The sequence below is a fragment of the Pseudophryne corroboree genome, chromosome 4 (genome assembly GCF_028390025.1).
Source record: "Pseudophryne corroboree isolate aPseCor3 chromosome 4, aPseCor3.hap2, whole genome shotgun sequence".
NCBI classification, from domain to species: Eukaryota; Metazoa; Chordata; class Amphibia; order Anura; family Myobatrachidae; genus Pseudophryne; species Pseudophryne corroboree.
This window is the reverse complement of record NC_086447.1, coordinates 645729472-645754949: the sequence shown is the minus strand read 5'-3', so window position 1 is coordinate 645754949 and position 25478 is coordinate 645729472. Positions and strand designations below refer to the sequence as shown.

Genomic DNA, 25478 nt, shown 5'->3' with positions numbered 1-25478 from the left:
TTTCAAGTGCACGTTTGTAAGAATGTACCGCAGGGGACCCCGAGGAGGCAGTATCAGACCATACAACCATAGAGGACTGGAGGACCCGAGTGGCATGCTCAGTCCTAGCAACTCTATCAGAAATCTGAGAAATAGTCCCCCTTAGAGAGACTAACCATTCTGACTCTCTAGCTGGGATCTGTGCTAAAACTGTGCAATCCTGATTACATGGAATGGAGTCTTCCTGGGAAGACAAATCCTCTGCAGCATATGAAACAGTGTCCCTAGACATGTTGTCACACACCCACCAAACACACAGGGTATTATGTAGACAGAGTTTCCCCCCCAAGAATGGCAGAGAGACACAGAGATTGGAGCCAACCCACACACAGCGCTATTAGAGGTATAGGGAGTCCCTAACCAGCGCTGACTGTGTCCCTTAATAGGTGACACAGCCTTTATACAGCCTCCCCCCCTTCTACAACCCCCTGGTACCATACAGATAGCTGGAGATTGCTCTGGAGGGACCTGGATCCACTTGGTAGTGAGTGCAGGCAGGAAAAAACAGGATTTTAATACCTACCGGTAAATCCTTTTCTCCTAGTCCGTAGAGGATGCTGGGGTCCACTTCAGTACCATGGGGTATAGACGGTTCCGCAAGAGCCATGGGCACTTTAAGACTTTTCAAGGTTGTGAACTGGCTCCTCCCTCTATGCCCCTCCTCCAGACCTCAGTATAGGAACTGTGTCCAGGGAGACGGACATTTCGAGGAAAGGATTTACTTTTAATCTAACGGTAAGATTCAAACCAGCTCACACATCAAACCATGCCGCACAACATGGCATTCAACATAACCCATGCCAACGGGCATTAACAATTGCAGCAACATGCTGAAATTAATTGTAACACAACATTTGTGTAACTACAAAACTAACCACTGCAGGTAAAGTACGCACTGGGTCGGGTGACTAGGAGAAAAGGATTTACCGGTAGGTATTAAAATCCTGTTTTCTCATACATCCTAGAGGATGCTGGGGTCCACTTCAGTACCATGGGGTCATACCAAAGCTCCGGTACGGGCGGGAGAGTGCGGATGACCCTGCAGTAACGATTGACCAAACTTGAGGTCCTCATCGGCCAAGGTGTCAAACTTGTAAAACTTTGCAAACGTGTTTGCCCCTGACCAAGTAGCTGCTCGGCAAAGTTGTAATGCCGAGACCCCCTGGGCAGCCGCCCAGAATGAACCCACCTTTCTAGTAGAATGGGCATTTACCGAATTCGGTATTGGCAATCCTGCCGTGGAATGAGCGTGCAGAATCGTCCCTCTGATCCAGCGCGCAATGGTCTGCTTAGAAGCAGGACACCCAATCTTGTTGGGAGCATACAGGACAAACAGAGCCTCTGTTTTCTGTATCCGAACTGTTCTAGCTACATTTTATCTAGCTACATAAATTTTCAAAGCTCTGACCACATCAAGAGACTCTGACGCAGTGAAGGTGTCAGTAGCCACTGGCACCACAATAGGTTGGTTTATATGGAAAGACGAAACCACCTTCGGAAGAAATTGCTGACGAGTTCTTAACTCTGCCCTATCTTCATGGAAGATCAGGTAAGGGCTCTTGTGAGACAAGGCCCCCAACTCGGACACCCGCCTTGCGGATGCCAAGGCCAACAGCATGACCACTTTCCAAGTGAGAAACTTCAACTCTATCTCCTGTAGAGGTTCAAACCAATCCGATTGAAGGAGTTGCAACACCACGTTAAGATCCCATGGTGCCACAGGAGGAACAAATGGAGCTTGGATGTGCAGAACCCCTTTCACAAATGTCTGAACTTCTGGAAGGGAGGCCAATTGTTTTTGAAAGAAAACTGATAAGGCCGAAATCTGGACCTTGATTGAACCCAATTTTAGGCCCGCATCCATACCCGCCTGCAGAAAATGGAGAAAACGTCCCAACTGAAACTCTTCCGTAGGAGCCTTCTTGGATTCACACCAAGACACATACTTTCTCCAAATACGGCGGTAATGTCTAGACGTTACTCCTTTCCTGGCCTGAATAAGAGTGGGGATGACTTCTTTGGGAATACCCTTTCGGGCTAGGATCCTACGCTCAACAGCCATGCCGTCAAACGTAGCCGCGGTAAGTCTTGATACATGCACCGCCCCTGCTGCAGCAGGTCCTCGCGAAGAGGAAGAGGCCAAGGATCTTCTATGAGCAACTCCTGAAAATCTGGATACCAAGCCCTCCTTGACCAGTCTGGAACAATGAGTATCACTCGAACCCTTGTTCTTCTTATGAGCTTGAGAACCTTTGGTATTAGTGGAAGTGGAGGGAAGACATACACCAACCGAAACCCCCACTGTGACACCAGTGCATCCACTGCTATTGCTTGAGGGTCTCACGACCTGGAACAATATCTCTGAAGCTTCTTGTTGAGACGAGACGCCATCATATCTACTTGAGGAACTCACCAAAGACTTGTCACCTCTGCAAAGACTTCTTGGTGGAGGCCCCACTCTCCTGGATGGAGATTGTGTCTGCTGAGGAAGTCTGCTTCCCAGTTGTCCACTCCCGGAATGAAAATTGTCGACAGAGCTTTTGCATGTCTTTCTGCCCAGAGGAGGATCTTTGTCACCTCTGCCATTGCCACTCTGCTTTTCGTTCCGCCCTGACGGTTTATGTACGCGACTGCTGTTACATTGTCCAACTGGATCTGCACGAGTTGATCTTGAAGAAGATGTACCGCTTGTAGAAGGCCGTTGTAAATGGCTCTCAATTCCAGAATGTTTATGTGAAGACAGGCTTCCTGACTTGACCATTTTCCTTGGAAGCTTTTTCCCTGTGTGACTGCTCCCCAACCTCGGAGACCTGCATTCGTGGTTACTAGGAGCCAGTCCTAAATCCCGAACCTGCATCCCTCTAGTAGATGAGAACTGTGTAGCCACCACAGGAGCGAAATCCTTGCTCTGGAAGACAGGATTATCTTCTGGTGCATGTGTAGGTGGGATCCGGACCACTTGTCCAACAGGTCCCATTGCAATACTCTGGCATGGAATCGGCCAAACTGTATGGCCTCGTAGGTCGCTACCATCTTTACCAACAACCGAATGCATTGATGGATCGACACTCTTGTTGGTTTCAAAATTTGTTTTACCATTCTCTGGATTTCCAGAGCCTTTTCTACTGGAAAAAATACCCTCTGTACTTCTGTGTCCAGTATCATCCCCAGAAAGGACAATCTTGCCGTCTGTTCCAACTGCGACTTTGGAAAATTCATGATCCAACCGTGTTGTTGGAGTATGGACAGGGAGAGTGCAATGTTCTGCACCAACCGTTCCCTGGATCTCGCTTTTATCAGGAGATTGTCCAGGTAAGGGATTATATTGACTCCTTGCTGTCGAAGGAGGACCATCATCTCTGCCATCACCTTGGTGAATACCCTCGGTGCCGTGGAGAGTCCGAACGGCAACGTCTGGAACTGGTAATGGCAATCCTGTACTGCGAATCTCAGATAAGCTTTATAAGGAGGATAAATGGGGACATGTAAGTAGGCATCTTTTCTGTCCACTGACACAATGAAGTCCCCTTCCTCCAGACTGGAAATCACTGTCCTCAGAGATTCCATACTTAACTTTAACCTTTCAGGTACAGATTCAGAGATTTCAGGTTTAAAATTGGTCTGCCCGAGCCGTCCGGCTTCGGAACTACGAAGAGGCTTGAATAAAAACCTTCTCCTTGTTGTGACAAGGGCACCAGGACAATGATTTGATCCTGACATATTTTCTGAATTGCAGCTGTTACTACTTCTCTGTCCGGGAGAGAAGCTGGCAAGGTCGATTTAAAAAATCGGCATGGGTGGGGACGTCTTGAAACTCCAGTTTGTATCCATGGGACATTATTTGCAAGACCAATGGGTCCAGGCTAGATTGAACCCAGAGCTGACTGAAAAGTTTCAGACGTGCACCCACCCGAGCAGACTCCCGCAAGGGAGCCCCAGCGTCATGCTGCAGATTTGTCAGAAGCAGGGGTTCATTTCTGCTCCTGTGATCCTGGGGACGCTGTGGACTTTTTTCCTCTTCCCCTCCCTCTACCTGCAAAGAAAGGGGAACCTTTACCCTTTTTGTATCTGTTGGGCCGAAAGGACTGCATCTGAGAGTGATGTGTCTTTTTCACCGGCGCAGGAGCATAAGGCAAGAATGTTGACTTACCAGCGGTAGCCGCAGAGACTAAAACATCAAGCCCATCTCCAAACAAGGCCTCACCTTTATACCAGAGAGCCTCCATATTTCTTTTGGAATCTGCGTCAGCATTCCATTGGCGAATCCACAACGCCCTACGAGCTGAGACTGTCATGGTAGCGGTTTTTGAACATAAGAGCCCAATATCTTTCATGGCTTCTAGCATGTATGCAGCAGCGTCTTTTATATGACCTAACGTTAGGAGTATCTCGTCTCTATCTATCGCGTCAATTTCAGATGACAAGTTATCTGACCATTTTTCAATAGCATTACTCACCCACGCACTGGCAATGGTGGGTCTGAGTAGCGTACCATTGGCCACATAAATAGATTTTAATGTAGTCTCCAACTTGCGGTCTGACGGCTCCTTTAGTGAAGCCGTCCCAGGTGCAGGGAGTATCACCTTTTTAGTTAATCGTGACAGGGCACTGTCTAAAATGGGGGGTGACTCCCACCTTTTCCTGTCCTCTGCCGGGAAAGGATAAGCAACCTGAATTCTTTTGGGAATCTGAAATTTCTTTTCAGGCTTTGCCCAAACACCTTCAAAGAGAGTATTTAGCTCGTGAGAAAGAGGGAAAGTTACATTAATTTTCTTTTCCTTATAAAAATAAGCCTTCTCCTGAGGTAAAGGAGGAGCTTCCGTAACTTCTAAGACCTCCTTTATAGCAACAATCATATATTGAATGCTTTTTGCCTATTTAGTATCTATTCCCCTGGAATCACTAGTGTCGACACAGGAATCAGAGTCCGTGTCGGTATCAGTTTGTACTATTTGTGCAAATGGCCTCTTATGTGACCCAGAGGGATCCCCTGTGGATGAAAAGGCAGAACTATGAAAAATCACATCTTCCACTGATTTTCTCCAGTTTTCTGCATGAGACTCAGACTTATCCAATCACTTACTGATATGATTCACACGATCACGTAATTCTTTCACCCATTCAGGCTCGTGGTGTGCCGGCAGCGCCACCACATTACAACTCTGTGTCCCTAAAATGGCTCCCCTCAGGGAAAGAGCTCCCCGCCTCAGACATGTCACACACGTGCACAACCACACCACAGACACTCCGGGACTTATAGGGGACAGACCCACAGTAAAATCTGTCAGAAGGACACAGAAAGGATTTGCCAGATCACAACTTAGCTATGTAATATAATCCCTGTGTAACACAAAATGCCCACAGACCTGTAGCGCTTTTATAATGACAAATTCACCATACAGCACCAAATTATACTGTGCCCCCCTTGTTTTGCACCCTGATACTTGGTTCAGAAGTGGAGGAGGACCAGCGTTCTTCTCTGCACCTTGCTAGGAGAAAAAATGGCGCTGAGCAGTGTGCTGGCTGACTGAGGGGGAAGCCCCGCCCCTGTAATGGCGCATTTCCCCTCAGACTTTTCAATACTATTTTTTACACTGGCGGGGGTAGGACTGTGCCTCAGCATCTTATGTGCCCTTGTTAGTCAGTTTTGAGTAGGTTCATGCAGCCCAGGGCGCGGCGCACCCCCCCCCCCCCCCCCTGCTGTGCCTGTGTTGATGGGTAGCGTGGCGCGCAGCGTTCCCACCCGCTGCGCGGTACCTTTTAAGCGTCACGATGACTGAAGATCCTCTTCTGTACACTCACCTGTCTTCTGACTTCTAGCTCTGTAAGGGGGGTGACGGCGGGCTGTGGGAGTGAGCGCATAGCCGCAGCTAGTGTTCAGTACCCTTCAGGAGCTAATGGTGTCCTGTTAGCCAGAAGCAGAGCCATGAAACTATTCAGGAAATTGTTTCCTACTTCTGCCCCCTAAGTCCCACGAAGCAGGGAGACTGTTGCCAGCAGTCCTCCCTGAAAATAAAAAACCTAACAAAGTCTTTCAGAGAAACGCAGTAGAGCTCCCCTGGAGTGCATAAAAACACACTAAGTGCAGGGATATAACCCCCTGTAGAAAATCAGGAGCGCTGTCTGCACTAATTAAAGGAGACAATTAAAAATGTTCACAATAAAAAATATATAAAATAATAATATAATTTATTAACATGCAATGCTGCAGCATGAATGACACTTAATCAATACATGGTGTGTATATTTATAAGCCATAATACAAACAATCCACATATAACTGATAAAATTATCTATAACTCACTATAGTTCAGAGGCTTGGACTTTGATATTACTAAATTTCGCAATGTCCACTGATTTAATTATGAACTGGCTAAAAATAGCTTTTCAAACACTCAATGTGTTCATATGTCCTTAATTCATTAATGTTCCAAATGAACATGTGTGCACATATATATTGATTTAAAATGGGTAATTACCATACATTATTAGCCTTTGCGTCACCTCCAAAATTAATTTTATTGAGACAATCCCGGTTTTTAGGCTCCCTCTGCTGGTGCTCATCCGTTTATTGCAGAATATCTGGAGAAGATGTCCACGGGGACTTGTCCACAGTGCTCAGGCTCCCTCTGCTGGTGGCTAGCCGTAATTGCAGGTGCACTGATAACTACTCATAACCACAAGCCGGTATTCACGTCAATGAGCAGGAGATGATAGTCACTGGTAATGGTCACTTCGAAAAACGCGTTTCTCTGCCTTCCAAACACACTCAGCGGCTTCCTCAGTTCGAATGACCATACTCCATAGATTCAGTTTATATAGCCACCATAATTTGTAATTCCAGCGGCCGTTCGCGCATGCGCACTCAAACGTGCGTTCCAAGCCTCGTTTTCACTCCGCACCTTAAATAGACTCCGGTGGCCATTTTGTCACATCATATCAAGCCTCACTTTCATATAAGACTGGTTATTAATACCAAGAAATCCAAGCCTCGTTTTGAATCTCGGAAGCTATATCAAGCCTCTCTTTCTTGTGCCTGATAAAGTATTGATAATAACATATCCAAGCCTTGTTTCAAGTCCCAATGGTTATCTCTAGTTTCCATAGTTACTTGTATTAGACTCCGGTGGTCATTTCGTCACATCATATCAAGCCTTACTTTCATATAAGACTGGTTATTAATACCAAGAGATCCAAGCCTCGTTTTAAATCCCGGAAACTATATCCCCACATCCTAATAAAACCAAAATCAATAATTTAAAGATATTTTCATATATGCACATATATACCCGGACATTGAAGGGAAAGGGGTGGATATAATATCACATAGCCCCATATTGTAGCTCATCTCCATAACTACAATCCCATCATGTCACCATATACAAAATACACAGTCTCCATCTCCAGGTATCACAAGGAACTGTACATTATCCCACATTTTTTATATATATATATATATATATATATATATATACTTCAAAGTAGTTTTCCTTCTTTTAAATATTAAATTTTATTTAACTCGACTGAGTCGTTAAGTCCCTGAGGGATCAGAGTTTTAAGATTGAATATCCAGAAGGCCTCTTTCTTACACAACCTTCTAAACCTATCCCCCCCCTATTTGTTACCGCCACCTGTTCAATGGCCATAATAAGTATATTTTCACTTTTCCCCTCCCCACATTCCAGAAAATGGCGATATAGGTGAGTATTTCCTGCTCTTTTATCTATCTGTCGCTTATGCTCCATAAACCTAACGTGGAGCGTCCGAGTGGTACGCCCCACGTACTGTGCTCCACATCCACACTGCAAAACATAGATAACGTATGTAGATCTACAGTTCAGAAAACTTTTTATATTGAATTTTTCTCCTGATCCTAAGTCTCACGAAGCAGGGAGACTCTTGCCAGCAGTCCTCCCTGAAAATAAAAAACCTAACATAAAGTCTTCCAGAGAAACGCAGTAGAGCTCCCCTGGAGTGCATCCAGTCTGCCTGGGCACATTTTCTAAACTGAGGTCTGGAGGAGGGGCATAGAGGGAGGAGCCAGTTCACACTCTGAAAAAGTCTTAAAGTGGCCATGGCTCCTGCGGAACCGTCTATACCCCATGGTACTGAAGTGGACCAAAGCATCCTCTAGGACGTATGAGAAATGGCGCTGTACGCTGCTGGGTCCGCTCTGAGAAGCTCCGTCCCCTCAATGGCACTGCTTCCCGCCCTTTGAAAGATTATACTGGCCAGAGGATTTGTGCTGGCCTGGTTCCACAGACCCAGATAGGCTTGTAGTGGTCAGTGTAAGGTCCGGAGCTGGCCCAGGGCGCCCCTCCCAGCACCGCAGTACCGCTGAGCCTTCCTAGCCGCCCTCTTCACACTGTCACCCCGCTTGCAAGGGAGGACAGTGACTCACTCGCCACACTTCAGCTCCCTGAGGGGTAGCGGCTGGCTACCGGGGCGAGCGTTCCCCTGCAGCGGGGCACGATCGGACCCCTCTGGTGCTCAATGTGCAGTCAGCGGGGGCAGTGGCTCCGCAGACCCCACAGGGCGGACACTGCTCCCCCCCTCAGTCCCTCGCTGCAGGGAAGCTGTCACCAGCAGCCTCCCTGTAAAATAAACTCTCAAAGAAAGTAAAAAACTTTTTCTAAGAGAACTCTGTAGAGCTACCCTAGCTGTGACAGACTCCTCCGGGCACATTTTCTAAACTGAGTCTGGTAGGAGGGGCATAGAGGGACCTGTCTATACCCCCATGGTACTAATATGGACCCCAGCATCCTCTAGGACGTAAGAGAATTATTAGTGGATTGTGAGGAAGAAATGGCAATTTTATATGACCCTTTGGCCCCAGAGGGGCGTGGGGTAGACTTTTGTCTAACCAAGGACTGATTTAATTGCTGTAATTGGGTAGACAGAGTATCCACCCAGGGCGGATTAACTACATGGACAATATGTGGCTGCAATGGCACTGGAGATCCCACAGGGGGCGTAAGACATGTCACAAGTGAAAGCTGCCCAAGGTGGGTCCTGATTGGCCACAAGTGCTGCGCCTGAACCAGCAGCTAAAACTCAGGTAAATCTATGGATGCAGAAGCGTCCGCGGATTTCCCGCCCTGTGTGGCAGACATTATATGGAATGTAGCCTTAGGGTGTAACAGTACAATATAGACAGACAAACACAATACCTGCAAAAAAACCTACAGTATGTTATGTGGCAGTAAACACAGGACACAAAACAGAGGATTTAAGCAGTAAGAGGTGACAAACACACAGTAAAAATACCAAATTGTATATTCTGTGTAACACTATATATATATATATATATATATATATATATATATGTGTGTGTATATATATATATATATATATATACATACATATACACACACACACACTTATATATATATGGGACCCTGACGCACCTAGCCCCTCAGGGTACAGAATATAGTGATAGCAATATGTGATACGGGAGAATGGAATCCCACACAACTGTGGAGCCTATATCAAATGGATTTTAGTAAATCCAACCTGTGCTCCCTTGCCCTGGGGGATATAGTGGGGTCCCTGTGCAGTACAGTGTCCATGCCATTGGCGCGGTCTGTCTCCTGGGTCCGCGACCGGACCGCGATTAACCGGCGAGTCCCACCTGGGAGACCCTCTAACCTCTTTCCTGATGTGCAGCCACGTGATCCTGGAGAGCGTCAGCGGTGGTGTGCCTGATGACTGGTGCGCCTCCACTGCAAGTACCAGGGAACCCAGGCCGCAGGAGTATGCAGCGCTGCTGGGGAGGTGATGGAGCCGTAGCACAGAATGTCAGACTGACATAAATAGTGCTGCGGCCCTTGAAGTCTTCTTAAAAAGCTCTTTTCAGGGCTGCCTAGCGCAGCCACACCTGTTAATGACCTGCACTGCAGGCACCAACTTACAAACTGAGCTCCAGTGCCTGGAGGCGGGGTTATAGAGGAGGCGGTGCAATGCATCCTGGGAACAGTCAAAGCTTTAGCCTGTTGGTGCCTCGGATCAAGATTAAGATCCAACTCTACACCCCGATGTATTCCCTGTGGAATCCCAGTGTACCCCGCTGCAGAAAGACAAGATTTAAAATGTATAGATATCTGCCTCTTATCTTAAACTGTGTACACACTGTATCGGCCCAATTTATAATTTCTGGCCGAATCAGAACAAATCGGGCATATTGCTTAGTGTTTAGTGACGTCACCCGGTCAGCCCTGCTGAACTGCCAACCGGGCGATAACACTAGCGACAGTGGCATGTGTACTGAACGAAGGTGCGATATGTCGTTCCGACCCTCATTACATTGCCCAATGTGCACCCAGGATCCGATCCGTTGGCCTATACATATCGTCACAATGTATACCCACCTTAGGCTGCAACGTCTGACTAAATAAAACAAGACATGAATCTATCACATACCTCACTGAAGAGTAAGCTAATCCTCAGGGCTGGTCTTTTTCACCTGTGTGCCTACTCTGCCTGTCCTCTGCTCTGCTTTCCGGTCTTTTTAACCCTTTATTAAGCTGCCTGTCCTGACCTGAGAGAACAGACTTCTCTTGGCAATCCATCTCCTCTGCATACAACCTGATTTCACCTTCAGTTAGCTCTCTGCTCATACCAACCATCCACCAGGTATGATAGGAGCCACACATACAAAATGTTTGCGGTGTCTTATATAAGTATTCTATTTTCTACAAAATGGAGGATATGTACCTGCAGCACTGGCATCATGAAGTCTGCTTTCCTTGCTATCTTGGTTGTTAATTTTTCCTGCAGCATCTTCATCGCCCCACCAAGATGGTTGCCCATACAAAGGTGTACCACGTGGCATCGCAGAAAGATCAACTATTAACAAAAATAAATAAGATAAAAAATTATTACATATATAGGGAGATTTCACCAGATATAATAGCATCTATTCAACTGTATCCTTACCACATGGGAAATGCAATTCCATTTAATACAGTTTACCCACATGGAGCCACCGTGCTTGCTGGTATTCATGTATATTTTTTAAATGGTAGTGATCTTACTGCTCCTTCAAGGCAGAAGCAAGGACAGTCACAGGTAATGCAGAACAAAACCAAACATGTATGTATCTTCCATTTCAGAATTCAATTGGCCAGTGGGTGTAAGAAGTAATCCACATTAGGTGCTGCCTTGGGGCTAGTAGCAAGCCTCTAATTGAATAGCTCTGAGCACTTTATCCAGGAACTGAAGCTGCACGGTAAAGCCTGCAGCTATACTTTTTTTTATTTCTCAAAACAATTGCTGAAGCAAGAACAGATAAGTATTTTTTTTCCAAAATTTATTTTAACAGTATTGTGGGCAGTAAATGTAATTTGGTTAAAGGGGAGAGGTGTCTGGAAGAAATGTACGTATCTATGTAACCAATTGGCCAGGAGAAGGACACCATTATTCCCTCAACCATTTTTTATTAATAACATAAATTAAGGAGACAAAGATCTGCAGTGTTATGCGTCTATAAACACTGTTACATAGCACATTATTTAGTGAACAACAAATTATCCCAGGCCTGATCTGAACCCCTAATAAATGGCAAATCTCAAACCAACTCTGGAACATCCTTTTTACTCACATAATGGGGGTCATTCTGAGTTGATCACTCGCTAGCAGTTTTTAGCAGCCGTGCAAACGCATAGTCGCCGCCCACGGGGGAGTGTATTTTCACTTTGTAGGAGTGCGAACGCCTGTGCAGCAGAGCGCCTGCAAACACATTTTGTGCAAAACAAGACCAGCCCTGTAGTTACTTATCCTGTGCGATGATTGCTGCAACGAGTGACAGGGTAATGACGTCAGATACCCGCCCGGCCACGCCTGCGTTTTTCCAAACACTCCCAGAAAACAGTCAGTTGACACCCAGCAACTCCCACTTCCTGTCAATCTTCTTGCGTTCGGCTGTGCGATTGGAATCGTCGCTAGAACCAGTGCAAAACCACAAAGTACGACGCGCATGCGCATTGCGGTGCATACGCATGCGCAGATTAGACTTTTTTTCCCTGATCGCTATGCAGCGAACAACAGCAGCTAGCGATCAACTTGGAATGACCCCCAATATCATAAGCTTAGGTACAGTAACATAGTAGATGAGGTTGAAAAAAGATAAAATGTCCATCGAGTTATACCTGGATTATAATTCTTACACTACTCTGTATATAACTAGTTAACTATAATGACCCAGATTAAGTTATGTTTATAAGTCTAAATAACAGCTATAATTCATGCTTTTTCTAACATTCTCTTCCTTTAAATGCTATATCCTTGGATATTTCGTTCAGCTAAGAATTTATCTAATCCATTTTTAAACATATTATTGACCGAGTCAGCCATTACTACCTCTTCTCTGGCAGATAATTCCAATTGTTACTGCCCTTACTGTGAAGAACCCTCTTCTTCGTTCGGTATGAAAATTTCTCTCCTCCAACCTCAGAGTGTGCACACATACCCTGTGTGGAGCCTTTTCGATAAACAAATCGCCTGATAGATTGCTTGTATTGATAGATGCTTGTATTGTCCTTTTATATATTTGTAAATATTAATAATGTCTCCTCTTAGATGTCTCTTTTCGAGTGTACACATATCTAACCTAGTAAGCCTTTCCTCATAGTCCAGTGCCTCTAACCCTTTGATCAGTTTGGTGGCTATAGTATAAATAAAAAGACGTTCCCTGTTGCAAGTATAGGTCGAAATGCACTTTTTTTGAATAGTTCATATTTTATTATCTTTGTTCTGGAGTGTTAATGCTCCAATACAGTTTACAGGCAGTGTCTGCAACAACTGCTATGTTTAAAATGAACAAATCTTAATTATATACACGCTGGTGGGTAATGGAGTAAAGTGTTCCTATAATGGACTCATGTCAATAGTACAAATAATCAGTATCTGAAAATCAAAATAACACATGCTAAAATCTTCACAGTATAAGAATATTAAAATAAGCAAATAAATGAATATTACTCTAAATTGCCTGCGTGTTTTGTGTTAAAATACACAACCAGACTTTTCCTTATTAACGGAAAAACTTTACACTTTCCCATATTCATATTTTTTCAGAGTGCCTGCATTAATTTAGCGATATACAGACATCATCAGTGGATCTAGTAAGAGACTGAACAAAAGCACTGATAAAAGGGCAACTCTGTTACATGCCTATGCCCATCTACGCCCTGCCCTTCATAGTACAATAAGGGATTTGACTGGGTTAGTGTAAAAATATTGAATTGGATAAATGTGGTAACTCAACTGAGGTTCCACTGAACCACAAATGACCGGATTGCGGATTGGATAAACCTAAATAATCAATTCTTATGATGTCAATTTTGTACATGTTGAAGACACTCAATGCTGACAGCTATATCTTGCATGCAGTTTAAACAAGACTCACACTGAATCCATCCTGTGGAAAATCAAGGCTGTGATATATACAGTAGTACCTCCAGATGGATTTATTTGGGTGTGGTACAAAATGGCACCATTCGGAAAGTTGGCATGGACACTATGGGGTATATGCAATTGCGGTCGAATTCCGGCTGGAATTCGACCGTTTTTAAATTCGACACAATTCGACAGTCACATACCCTCCCGCCGGGACCCGAATTCGACATATTCAATAAAAAACGGATTCGGCAGTCCCGCTGTCGAAAAACGGACCAATTGACGGATATGTGCGTCCTGGATTCGACTTTTTGGACGGCACAAAAATGATTAAAAAACCCAGAAAAAAAGCATAACCAGCCTCGGGCTCTTTGAGCCGGTCCAGGTTGTAAAAATACGGGGGGGAAATTTACAGGGGATCCCCCGTATTTTCACAACCAGCACCGGGCTCTGCGTCCAGTCCTGGTGCAAAAAATACGGGGGATAAAAAGCGTAGGGGTCCCCCGTATTTTTAACACCAGCACCGGGCTCCACTAGTCAGAGAGATAATGCCACAGCCGGGGGACACTTTTATACCGGTCCCTGCGGCCGTGGCATTAAATCACTAACTAGTAACCCCTGGCCGGGGTACCCTGGAGGAGTGGGGACCCCTTAAATCAAGGGGTCCCCCCCTCCAGCCCCCCAAGGGCTAGGGGTGAAGCTGACCGCAAAGTTCCCACCATTGAAGATAATGGAGCGGCTGTGCGATGTGCCGTCTGACAGCTCAGACGCGCACAGCCAATCAGAAGAGTGCCACGACATGGCGCTCCCTGATTGGCTGAAGGGACCCTCTGTGACAGGAGTCACGGGGGGTCCCAGCAGTCGGGGAAAGGGGTCCCATGTGTAAACATGGGACCCCTTTCAGTGCGTGGTCCGGGTAAATGCGGTTTGTTTTTTTGCCAAGTACGTGGATTACAAGCTCAGAAGAGGACCGATCTACACTGGATTTTGGGGAGTATAATTTTATTTTCAGGTACACCGTGGATTCTACTTCAAGAAGTGGACCGAACCTCGTGTCAACATAGGTAAGTATGTGTGTGTCGGCATGTATGTAATACAGTTTTACTTTCACGGTGTGCGTGTACTGTTTTTATTTGGGTATTTTTTTTGTAGTAGAACTACAGGTACCAGCGGGCCCGTTTCTCCCCGCATGCTGGTGCTTGTGGTTCTCCAAGTACCAGCTTGCGGGGGAGGCTTGCTGGGACTTGTAGTTCTGCTACAAAAAAACAATATTCTTTCTTTGTGTCACTTGGCTATCAGCCTCCCATCCGCAGCCCATGGATGGGGGGGGGACGACAGCCTCGGGCTTCACCCGTGGCCCTTGGGTGGCTGGAGGGGGGGACCCCTTGATTTAAGGGGTCCCCACTCCTCCAGGGTACCCCGGCCAGGGGTGACTAGTTAGTGATTTAATGCCATGGCCGCAGGGACCGATATAAAAGTGTCCCTCGGCTGTGGCATTATCTCTCTGACTAGTGGAGCCCGATGCTGGCGTTAAAAATACGGGGGACCCCTATGCTTCTTGTCCCCCGTATTTTTTGCACCAGGACCGGACACAGAGCCCGGTGCTGGTTGTGAAAATACGGGGGATCCCCTGTCAATTTTCCCCCCGTATTCTTACAACCAGGACCGGCTCAAAGAGCCCGAGGCTGGTTAAGCTTAGGAGGGGGGACCTCACGCATTTATTTTTCTTGATTTTAACCCATTCCCACCCCTTCCCACTGAAAACCATGCTCTGATCTCTCCATATTATTTTAGTCAGTTTAAAAAAAAATATATTCTTTTAAATAATATATAAATAATACTTGTGTCTCCTAATAGACAAACCAAGTACATAATCCCTTCTAATATAAATAGATATGCTATTAGCAATAGAAAAAACACACAAAAAAAACATGTTTTAAATTTTTTTTATTAGATTCCGCCAGCAAAGTGAGGCGGAATGAAATTGACAAAATTACTGTCGAAAAGCACTGTTGTCGAATCGACATTCTTCAATTGAATATACTTTTGTCGAAAAGCCGCATTTTTACCATTGCAGACATGTCGAATTTGACAACTGTCGAATTTCAAAAAGTCGAATCTGAAACGTCCGTTTTTTTTGTCGAAAAGTACTGTATTGCATTGTCGAATTTTCTTTTTGTGTCGAATATGCCCCGTTTTTCGACATTTGCGGCAATTCGACCGCAATTGCATATACCCCTATGACAACATCTGAAATGTTAAAATTGCTAAAATGTCGACAGTTGGCACGTCTATACAACGTATTCAATGCATTTCAGCCCCAACCCTAACCACATCCTAACCCTAAAATGGTCTATTCCTGGTTATATTATTTCAACTACCATATGAACATTCTGACTACACACCATTTGTTTTATATTTCATCCATGCTTGCAAAGAATATTAATTACAGACAGAGCAGTTTCCAAACAAAGAAATGTAGCTGGCCTAGGGTGAAGAATTGGAACCCTGGAGCAAGAAATCTAGATGAAGAAAAGATAGAGGCCATGGTCCACACTGAAGCATCTCCCTGGCTACTGGTAATACGAACATGACCATCATTTGACACCCAGTTATCTAAATGTCAGTAGTACCTTTATGGAGGATTGTGGAGGAAAGCCACAACACAAACTATATACACTCGCCTACAATAGAATAGCTAAGCGTGGGCATCTCAGCCCAGCTAGGAGTACGCAGATAGGGATACGGGGCATAAGAACTCAGAGCAGGGGACACAGTACATATCAGTGGAGGCAGGTGGGGAAGGCACATCGTCATGTTCAATCATAGTAATATATCTAGACTGTTGCCATTTGTGTCAGATTCAATCAAAATGTAATTAATGCATACATTTCACATGAACAACAGTAGTATTGACCAGTTGTACTCATTCATTAAACTCCGGGACTGAGGCAGCCAGTCATGAGTGAGCTATACAGACCTTAGCAAGCATACAGGTATTGAAAATAAGAATTTACTTACCGATAATTCTATTTCTCGGAGTCCGTAGTGGATGCTGGGGTTCCTGAAAGGACCATGGGGAATAGCGGCTCCGCAGGAGACAGGGCACAAAAAAGTAAAGCTTTACTAGGTCAGGTGGTGTGCACTGGCTCCTCCCCCTATGACCCTCCTCCAGACTCCAGTTAGGTACTGTGCCCGGACGAGCATACACAATAAGGGAGGCATTTTGAATCCCGGGTAAGACTCATACCAGCCACACCAATCACACCGTACAACTTGTGATCTAAACCCAGTTAACAGTATGACAACAGAAAGGGCCTCTTAAAGATGGCTCCTTAACAATAACCCGAATTAGTTAACAATAACTATGTACAAGTATTGCAGATAATCCGCACTTGGGATGGGCGCCCAGCATCCACTACGGACTCCGAGAAATAGAATTATCGGTAAGTAAATTCTTATTTTCTCTATCGTCCTAAGTGGATGCTGGGGTTCCTGAAAGGACCATGGGGATTATACCAAAGCTCCCAAACGGGCGGGAGAGTGCGGATGACTCTGCAGCACCGAATGAGAGAACTCCAGGTCCTCCTTTGCCAGGGTATCAAATTTGTAAAATTTTACAAACGTGTTCTCCCCCGACCACGTAGCTGCTCGGCAGAGTTGTAATGCCGAGACCCCTCGGGCAGCCGCCCAAGATGAGCCCACCTTCCTTGTGGAGTGGGCTTTTACAGTTTTAGGCTGTGGCAGGCCTGCCACAGAATGTGCAAGTTGAATTGTGTTACAAATCCAACGAGCAATCGACTGCTTAGAAGCAGGTGCGCCCAACTTGTTGGGTGCATACAATATAAACAGCGAGTCAGATTTTCTGACTCCAGCCGTCCTTGCAATGTATATTTTTAAGGCTCTGACAACGTCCAACAACTTGGAGTCCTCCAAGTCGCTAGTGGCCGCAGGCACCACAATAGGTTGGTTCAGATGAAATGCTGATACCACTTTAGGGAGAAAATGCGGACGAGTCCGCAGTTCTGCCCTATCCGAATGGAAGATTAGATAAGGACTTTTATAAGATAAAGCCGCCAATTCAGATACTCTCCTGGCAGAGGCCAGGGCTAGTAACATAGTCACTTTCAATGTGAGATATTTCAAATCCACCTTTTTCAATGGTTCAAACCAATGGGATTTGAGGAAATCTAAAACTACATTTAGATCCCACGGTGCCACCGGAGGCACCACAGGAGGCTGTATATGCAGTACTCCCTTGACAAAAGTCTGGACCTCAGGGACAGAGGCCAATTCTTTTTGGAAGAATATTGACAGGGCCGAAATTTGAACCTTAATGGATCCCAATTTGAGACCCATAGATAATCCTGATTGCAGGAAATGTAGGAAACGACCCAGTTGGAATTCCTCCGTCGGAACCCTCCGATCCTCGCACCACGCTACATATTTTCGCCAAATGCGGTGATAATGTTTCACGGTGACTTCCTTCCGTGCCTTAATCAAGGTAGGAATGACTTCTTCTGGAATGCCTTTCCCTTTTAGGATCTGGCGTTCAACCGCCATGCCGTCAAACGCAGCCGCGGTAAGTCTTGAAAAAGACAGCGACCCTGCTGTAGCAGGTCCCTTCTCAGAGGTAGAGGCCACGGTTCGTCCGTGAGCATCTCTTGAAGTTCCGGATACCAAGTCCTTCTCGGCCAATCCGGAACCACTAGTATTGTTCTTACTCTTCTTTGCCGTATGATCTTCAATACCTTTGGTATGAGCGGCAGAGGAGGAAACACATACACTGACTGGTACACCCAAGGAGTTACCAGTGCGTCCACAGCTATTGCCTGTGGATCTCTTGACCTGGCGCAATATTTGTCCAGTTTCTTGTTGAGGCGAGACGCCATCATGTCTACAATTGGTCTTTCCCAACGGTCTATTAACATGTTGAAGACTTCTGGATGTAGACCCCACTCTCCCGGATGAAGATCGTGTCTGCTGAGGAAGTCTGCTTCCCAGTTGTCCACGCCCGGGATGAACACTGCTGACAGTGCTATCACGTGATTCTCCGCCCAGCGAAGAATCTTGGCAGCTTCTGCCATTGCACTCCTGCTTCTTGTGCCGCCCTGCCTGTTTACATGGGCGACCGCCGTGATGTTGTCCGACTGAATCAACACCGGCTTTCCTTGCAGGAGAAGTTCCGCCTGGCTTAGAGCATTGTAGATTGCTCTTAGTTCCAGAATGTTTATGTGAAGAGACTTTTCCAGACTCGTCCATACTCCCTGGAAGTTTCTTCCTTGTGTGACTGCTCCCCAGCCTCTCAGGCTGGCGTCCGTGGTCACCAGGATCCAATCCTGAATGCCGAATCTGCGGCCTTCTAATAGGTGAGCCTTCTGCAACCACCACAGAAGTGACACCCTTGTCTTTGGTGACAGGGTTATTCGCAGGTGCATCTGCAGATGCGACCCTGACCATTTGTCCAACAGATCCCTTTGGAATATTCTTGCATGGAATCTGCCGAATGGAATTGCTTCGTAAGAAGCCACCATTTTTCCCAGGACTCTTGTGCATTGATGTACTGACACTTTTCCTGGTTTTAGGAGGTTCCTGACCAGATCGGATAACTCCTTGGCTTTTTCCTCTGGAAGGAAAACCTTTTTCTGAACCGTGTCCAGAATCATTCCTAGGAACAGCAGACGAGTTGTCGGGATTAAATGGGATTTTGGAATATTCAGAATCCACCCGTGTTGTCTTAGCACCTCTTGAGATAGTGCTAAAGCTGTCTCCAGCTGTTCTCTGGACCTTGCCCTTATTAGGAGATCGTCCAAGTATGGGATAACTAATACGCCTTTTCTTCGAAGAAGAATCATCATCTCGGCCATTACCTTGGTAAAGACCCGAGGCGCCGTGGACAATCCGAACGGCAGCGTCTGAAACTGATAGTGACAGTTTTGAACAATGAACCTGAGGTACCCCTGGTGTGCGGGGTAAATCGGAACGTGTAGATACGCATCCTTGATGTCCAAGGATACCATAAAGTCCCCTTCTTCCAGGTTCGCTATCACTGCTCTGAGTGACTCCATCTTGAACTTGAACTTTTTTATGTAGAGGTTCAAGGACTTCAGATTTAGAATAGGCCTTACCGAGCCATCCGGCTTCGGTACCACAAATAGAGTGGAATAATACCCCTTTCCTTGTTGTAATAGGGGTACTTTGACTATCACCTGCTGAGCGTACAGCTTGTGAATGGCTTCCAACACCCTCTCCCTTTCGGAAGAGACGGTTGGTAAGGCAGACTTCAGGAAACGATGAGGAGGATCCGTCTCTAATTCCAACCTGTACCCCTGAGATATTATCTGCAGGATCCAGGGGTCTACCTGCGAGTGAGCCCACTGCGCGCTGTAATTTTTGAGACGGCCCCCCACTGTCCCCGAGTCCGCTTGAGAGGCCCCAGCGTCATGCTGAGGTTTTTGCAGGAGCCGGGGAGGGCTTCTGTTCCTGGGAAGGAGCTGCCTGTTGGTGTCTCTTCCCTCTTCCTCTGCCTCGTGGCAGGTACGACAAGCCCTTTGCTCTCTTATTTTTGTAGGAGCGAAAAGGCTGCGGTTGAAAGGTCGGTGCCTTTCTCTGTTGGGGAGTGACTTGAGGTAAAAAAGTGGATTTCCCGGCAGTAGCCGTGGCCACCAAGTCTGATAGACCAACTCCAAATAACTCCTCCCCTTTATACGGCAAAACCTCCATGTGACGTTTTGAATCCGCATCGCCTGTCCACTGTCGTGTCCATAAGGCTCTTCTGGCTGAAATGGACATAGCACTCACCCGAGATGCCAGTGTGCAAATATCCCTCTGTGCATCACGCATATAGATAAATGCATCCTTTATTTGTTCTAACGACAGTAAAACATTGTCCCTATCTAGGGTATCAATATTTTCAATCAGGGATTCTGACCAAACTACTCCAGCACTGCACATCCAGGCAGTTGCTATAGCTGGTCGTAGTATAACACCTGCATGTGTGTATATATTCTTTTGAATAACTTCCATCTTTCTATCTGATGGATCCTTAAGTGCGGCCGTCTCAGGAGAGGGTAACGCCACTTGTTTGGATAAGCGTGTGAGCGCCTTGTCCACCTTAGGGGGTGTTTCCCAGCGCGCCCTAACCTCTGGCGGGAAAGGGTATAATGCCAATAACTTTTTTGAAATTATCAACTTTTTATCAGGAGCAACCCACGCTTCATCACACACGTCATTTAATTCTTCTGATTCAGGAAAAACTGTTTGTAGTTTTTTCACACCATACATAATACCCTGTTTTACGGTATCTGTAGTATCAGCTAAATGTAACGTCTCCTTCATTGCCAAAATCATATAACGTGTGGCCCTACTGGAAAATACGTTTGAATTTCTACCGTCGTCACTGGAATCAGTGCCCGTGTCTGGGTCTGTGTCGACCGACTGAGGCAAAGGGCGTTTTACAGCCCCTGACGGTGTTTGAGGCGCCTGGACAGGCATTAATTGATTGTCCGGCCGCCTCATGTCCTCAACTGACTGTTTAAGGGAAGATAAACCATCACGTAATTCCACAAATAAAGGCATCCATTCTGGTGTCGACCCCCTGGGGGGTGACATCTGCATATTTGGCAATTGCTCCGCCTCCACACCAATATCGTCCTCATACATGTCGACACCACGTACCGACACACACCGCAAACTCACAGGGAATGCTCTAATGAAGACAGGACCCACTAGCCCTTTTGGGGAGACAGAGGGAGAGTCTGCCAGCACACACCACAAAGCGCTATATATACAAGGGATATCCTTATATTAAGTGCTCCCTTATAGCTGCTTTAATATATATATATATATAGCCATTAATGTGACCCCCCTCTCTGTTTTACCCTGTTTCTGTAGTGCAGTGCAGGGGAGAGACCTGGGAGCCGTTCTGACCAGCGGAGCTGTGACAGAAAATGGCGCCGTGTGCTGAGGAGATAGGCCCCGCCCCTTTTTCGGCGGGTTCTTCTCCCGCTATTTTTCCAGTCAGGCAGGGGTTAAATATCTCCATATAGCCCCTATGGGCTATATGTGAGGTATTTTTAGCCTTGTATAAGGTTTATATTTGCCTCTCAGAGCGCCCCCCCCCAGCGCTCTGCACCCTCAGTGACTGCCCAGTGAAGTGTGCTGAGAGGAAAATGGCGCACAGCTGCAGTGCTGTGCGCTACCTTATGAAGACTGAGGAGTCTTCAGCCGCCGGTTTCCGGACCTCTTCACGCTTCAGCATCTGCAAGGGGGTCGGCGGCGCGGCTCCGGGACCGGACTCCACGGCTGGGCCTGTGTTCGATCCCTCTGGAGCTAATGGTGTCCAGTAGCCAAGCAGCAAATCCACTCTGCATGCAGGTGAGTTTACTACTTTCCCCCTAAGTCCCACGTTGCAGTGATCCTGTTGCCAGCAGGACTCACTGTAAAGAAAAAAACCTAAACTAAACTTTCTCTAAGCAGCTCTTTAGGAGAGCCACCTAGATTGCACCCTTCTCGTTCGGGCACAAAATCTAACTGGAGTCTGGAGGAGGGTCATAGGGGGAGGAGCCAGTGCACACCACCTGACCTAGTAAAGCTTTACTTTTTTGTGCCCTGTCTCCTGCGGAGCCGCTATTCCCCATGGTCCTTTCAGGAACCCCAGCATCCACTTAGGACGATAGAGAAAATATATTGTCTAATAAACTGATATGTCTGTCCTCATCCCGCCTGTCGCGTGCATATGCATCGTTAGTGCGATTATTCATGCCCGCATACTACTCATTTTTGGAAGCGTGCACACCATGTGATACTATGGATAACTAGAGCATATCCAGTGCACAAGAGGGCACATTGTTTGACACAAATATCCGCAATCATGGGTAAGATGAGGCTTGTCCTATCTGTACTGGCCAAGCAGATCCTCAGTCAGAACCCTCAGAGAACAAACCACTGGAGTCATAATTGACAGGAGCACTCCTGTAGATGTCACTGCCCGGGTAACAGTAATCCAGAAGGCCATGACAACAGAATAATCCCACAATGGCCAAAGTGCTAAAATGTACCCCTGCTACACTGACACTTATGACAGACATCAGCAGATGTATATCCCCAAATCTACAGAGCAGCTCCAGAGTAAGATAGGTTCTATGAACAATTAATAGTTTTACATATCGGAACTTCACAGAAGTAGTAGAGAGTCGAGGGCTTTTCAAAAGCAGCAAACCATTCTTTATCCAGTGGCGAACTCATGACCACCTCCTACCTTAGTATGAGGTTCTGTAACTCAGTGAAGTGATGACTGGACATGACATACAAATATATACAAGAGAGGGTGCTATGTCGAGCATACTAATGCATTTCTCAACAGGGGAATCTTGTATTGGGGCACCCAATATCTGGAATGACAGTGCATGTCTAAGCTGCATATACCTATAAAACAGCATAGAAGAAAACCCAAATTCTAAAAAGTGTATTTTTTTTTATACTATTACTATACTACTTAATCACTTGGGTATACCATGAGAATGTTAATTTCTCATTCAACTATACCTTTCTTCCAACACAAGGTAGATGAATATTTTGGTTTATCCTATCCTTCAGTGCCCTAGGTAGAAAAGGACCACAAATTTGGAAAAATAAACCTACACAACCTCCTAATACAATGCGGATGCAGGTAAACTAACTTAAAAGAAAGGGTGCTGGGGCTTACTAAAAAATAGGATTTTAATACCCACCGGTAAATCCTTTTCTCTTAGTCCGTAGAGGATGCTGGGGACGCTTCAAGAACCATGGGGTATAGACGGGATCCGCAGGAGATATGGGCACTTTAAGACTTTGAAAGGGGTGTGAACTGGCTCCTCCCTCTATGCCCCTCCTCCAGACTCCATTATAGGAACTGTGACCAGGGAGACAGACATTTCGAGGAAAGGATTTATTGTTAACTAAGGTGGGACATATACCAGCTCACACCTCAAACACGCCGTACAACATTACATTTAACAGAAACCCAGTTAACGGCATGAACAACGTCAGCAACAGGCTGACCATAACGTAACACAACCCGTGTGTAAACATAACTAATAACTGCAGATAGAGTCCGCACTGGGACGGGTGCCCAGCATCTCTCTACGGACTAAGAGAAAAGGATTTACCGGTAGGTATTAAAATCCTATTTTCTCATACGTCCTAGAGGATGACTGGAGGCGCTTCAAGAACCATGGGGTTTATACCCAAGCTCTAGAACGGGCGGGAGAGTGCGGATGACTCTGCAGCACCGATTGACGAAACATGAGGTCCTCATCAGCCAAGGTATCAAACTTGTAAAATTTTACAAAAGTGTTTGAACCCGACCAAGTAGCTGCTCGGCAGAGTTGTAATGCCGAGACTCCGCGGACAGCCGCCCAGGATGAGCCCACTTTCCTGGTAGAGTGGGCCTTCACCGATTTCGGTAACGGCAATCCAGCCGTAGAATGAGCATGCTAAATCGTATTGCAGATCCAGCGCGCAATAGTCTGCTTTGAAGCAGGCGTTCCAATCTTGTTGGCAGCATACAAAACAAACCGAGCTTCCGTTTTCCTAAGTGGAGCCGTTCTGGCGACATAAATCTTCAAGGCCCTGACAACATCGAGAGATTTTGACTCCTCAAAGGCGTCAGTAGCCACTGGTACCACAATAGGCTGGTTCATGTGGAACAATGAAACCACCTTCGGCAGAAATTGTTGACGAGTCCTCAACTCCGCTCTATCCTCATGGAAGATTAAATAAGGACTCTTGTGAGACAAAGCCGCTAACTCAGACAACCGCCTTGCAGATGCTAAGACCAATAGCATGACCACTTTCCAAATTAGAAATTTCAACTCAACCTTCTGTAAAGGTTCAAACCAATTTGATTGAAGAAAATGCAACACCACGTTAAGATCCCATGGTGCCACTGGGGGCACAAATGGAGGATGGATGTGCAAAACTCCTTTAACGAAAGTCTGAACTTCTGGAAAGGAGGCCAACTGTTTCTGAAAGAAAACTGATAAGGCCGAAATTTGTACTTTAATCGAGCCTAACTTTAGACCCGCATCCACACCTGCTTGCAGGAAACGGAGAAAACGCCCTAGCTGAAATTATTCCGTAGGAGCCTTCTTGGATTCACACCAAGACACGTATTTTCTCCAAATACGGTGAAAATGTTTAGACGTTACTCCTTTTCTAGCCTGAAGAAGTGTGGGAATAACTTCACTGGGAATACCCTTTCGGGCTAGGATCCGGCGTTCAACCGCCAAGCCGTCAAACGTAGCCGCGGTAAGTCATGGTACACGCACGGCCCCTGCTGTAATAGATCCTCTCGTAGAGGAAGAGGCCAGGGATCTCTTATGAGTAATTCCTGAAGATCTGGATACCAAGCTTTCCTTGGCCAGTCTGGAGCAATGAGGATCACCTGAACCTTTGTTCTTCTTATGATCTTTAACACCTTTGGAATGAGTAGCAGCGGAGGAAACACGTACACCGACTGAAACACCCATGGTGTTACCAACGCGTCCACCGCTATTGCTTGAGGGTCCCTCGACCTGGAACAATATCTCTGAAGTTTCTTGTTGAGGCGAGACGCCATCATGTCTATTTGAGGAATTCCCCAAAGACTTGTCACTTCTGTGAAGACCTCTTGATGAAGACCCCACTCTCCTGGATGGAGATCGTGTCTGCTGAGGAAGTCTGCTTCCCAGTTGCCCACTCCTGGAATGAAGATCGCTGACAGAGCGCTTGTATGTCTTTCCGCCCAGCGGAGAACTTTTGTGGCCTCTGCCATTAACGCCCTGCTCTTTGTTCCGCCCTGGCGGTTTATGTGCGCTACTGCTGTTATATTGTACGATTGTATTAAGACGGGCCGGTTGCGAAGAAGACGTTCCGCTTGAAGGAGGCCATTGTAAATGGCCCTTAACTCCAGAACGTTTATGTGTAGACAAACTTCCTGGCTTGACCATTTTCCCTGGAAGGTTTCCCCCATGGTTACTAGGATCCAGTCCTGGATCGCGAACCTGCGTCCCTCTAGGAGGTGA

The 25478-nt window shown here is 46.2% G+C and overlaps 1 protein-coding gene across 6 annotated transcripts in view; it reads right to left on the bottom strand.

The window, feature by feature from the left end:
• CEP170 (centrosomal protein 170) overlaps nucleotides 1-25478 on the bottom strand; it is a 619381-nt gene that overhangs the window by 339650 nt on the left and 254253 nt on the right. For all 6 annotated transcript variants that reach the window (XM_063917739.1, XM_063917738.1, XM_063917740.1 and 3 more), the window contains exon 7: nucleotides 10753-10884. In XM_063917739.1, coding sequence (XP_063773809.1) covers nucleotides 10753-10884 — 132 coding nt within the window. The remainder of the gene's footprint in view (nucleotides 1-10752; nucleotides 10885-25478) is intronic.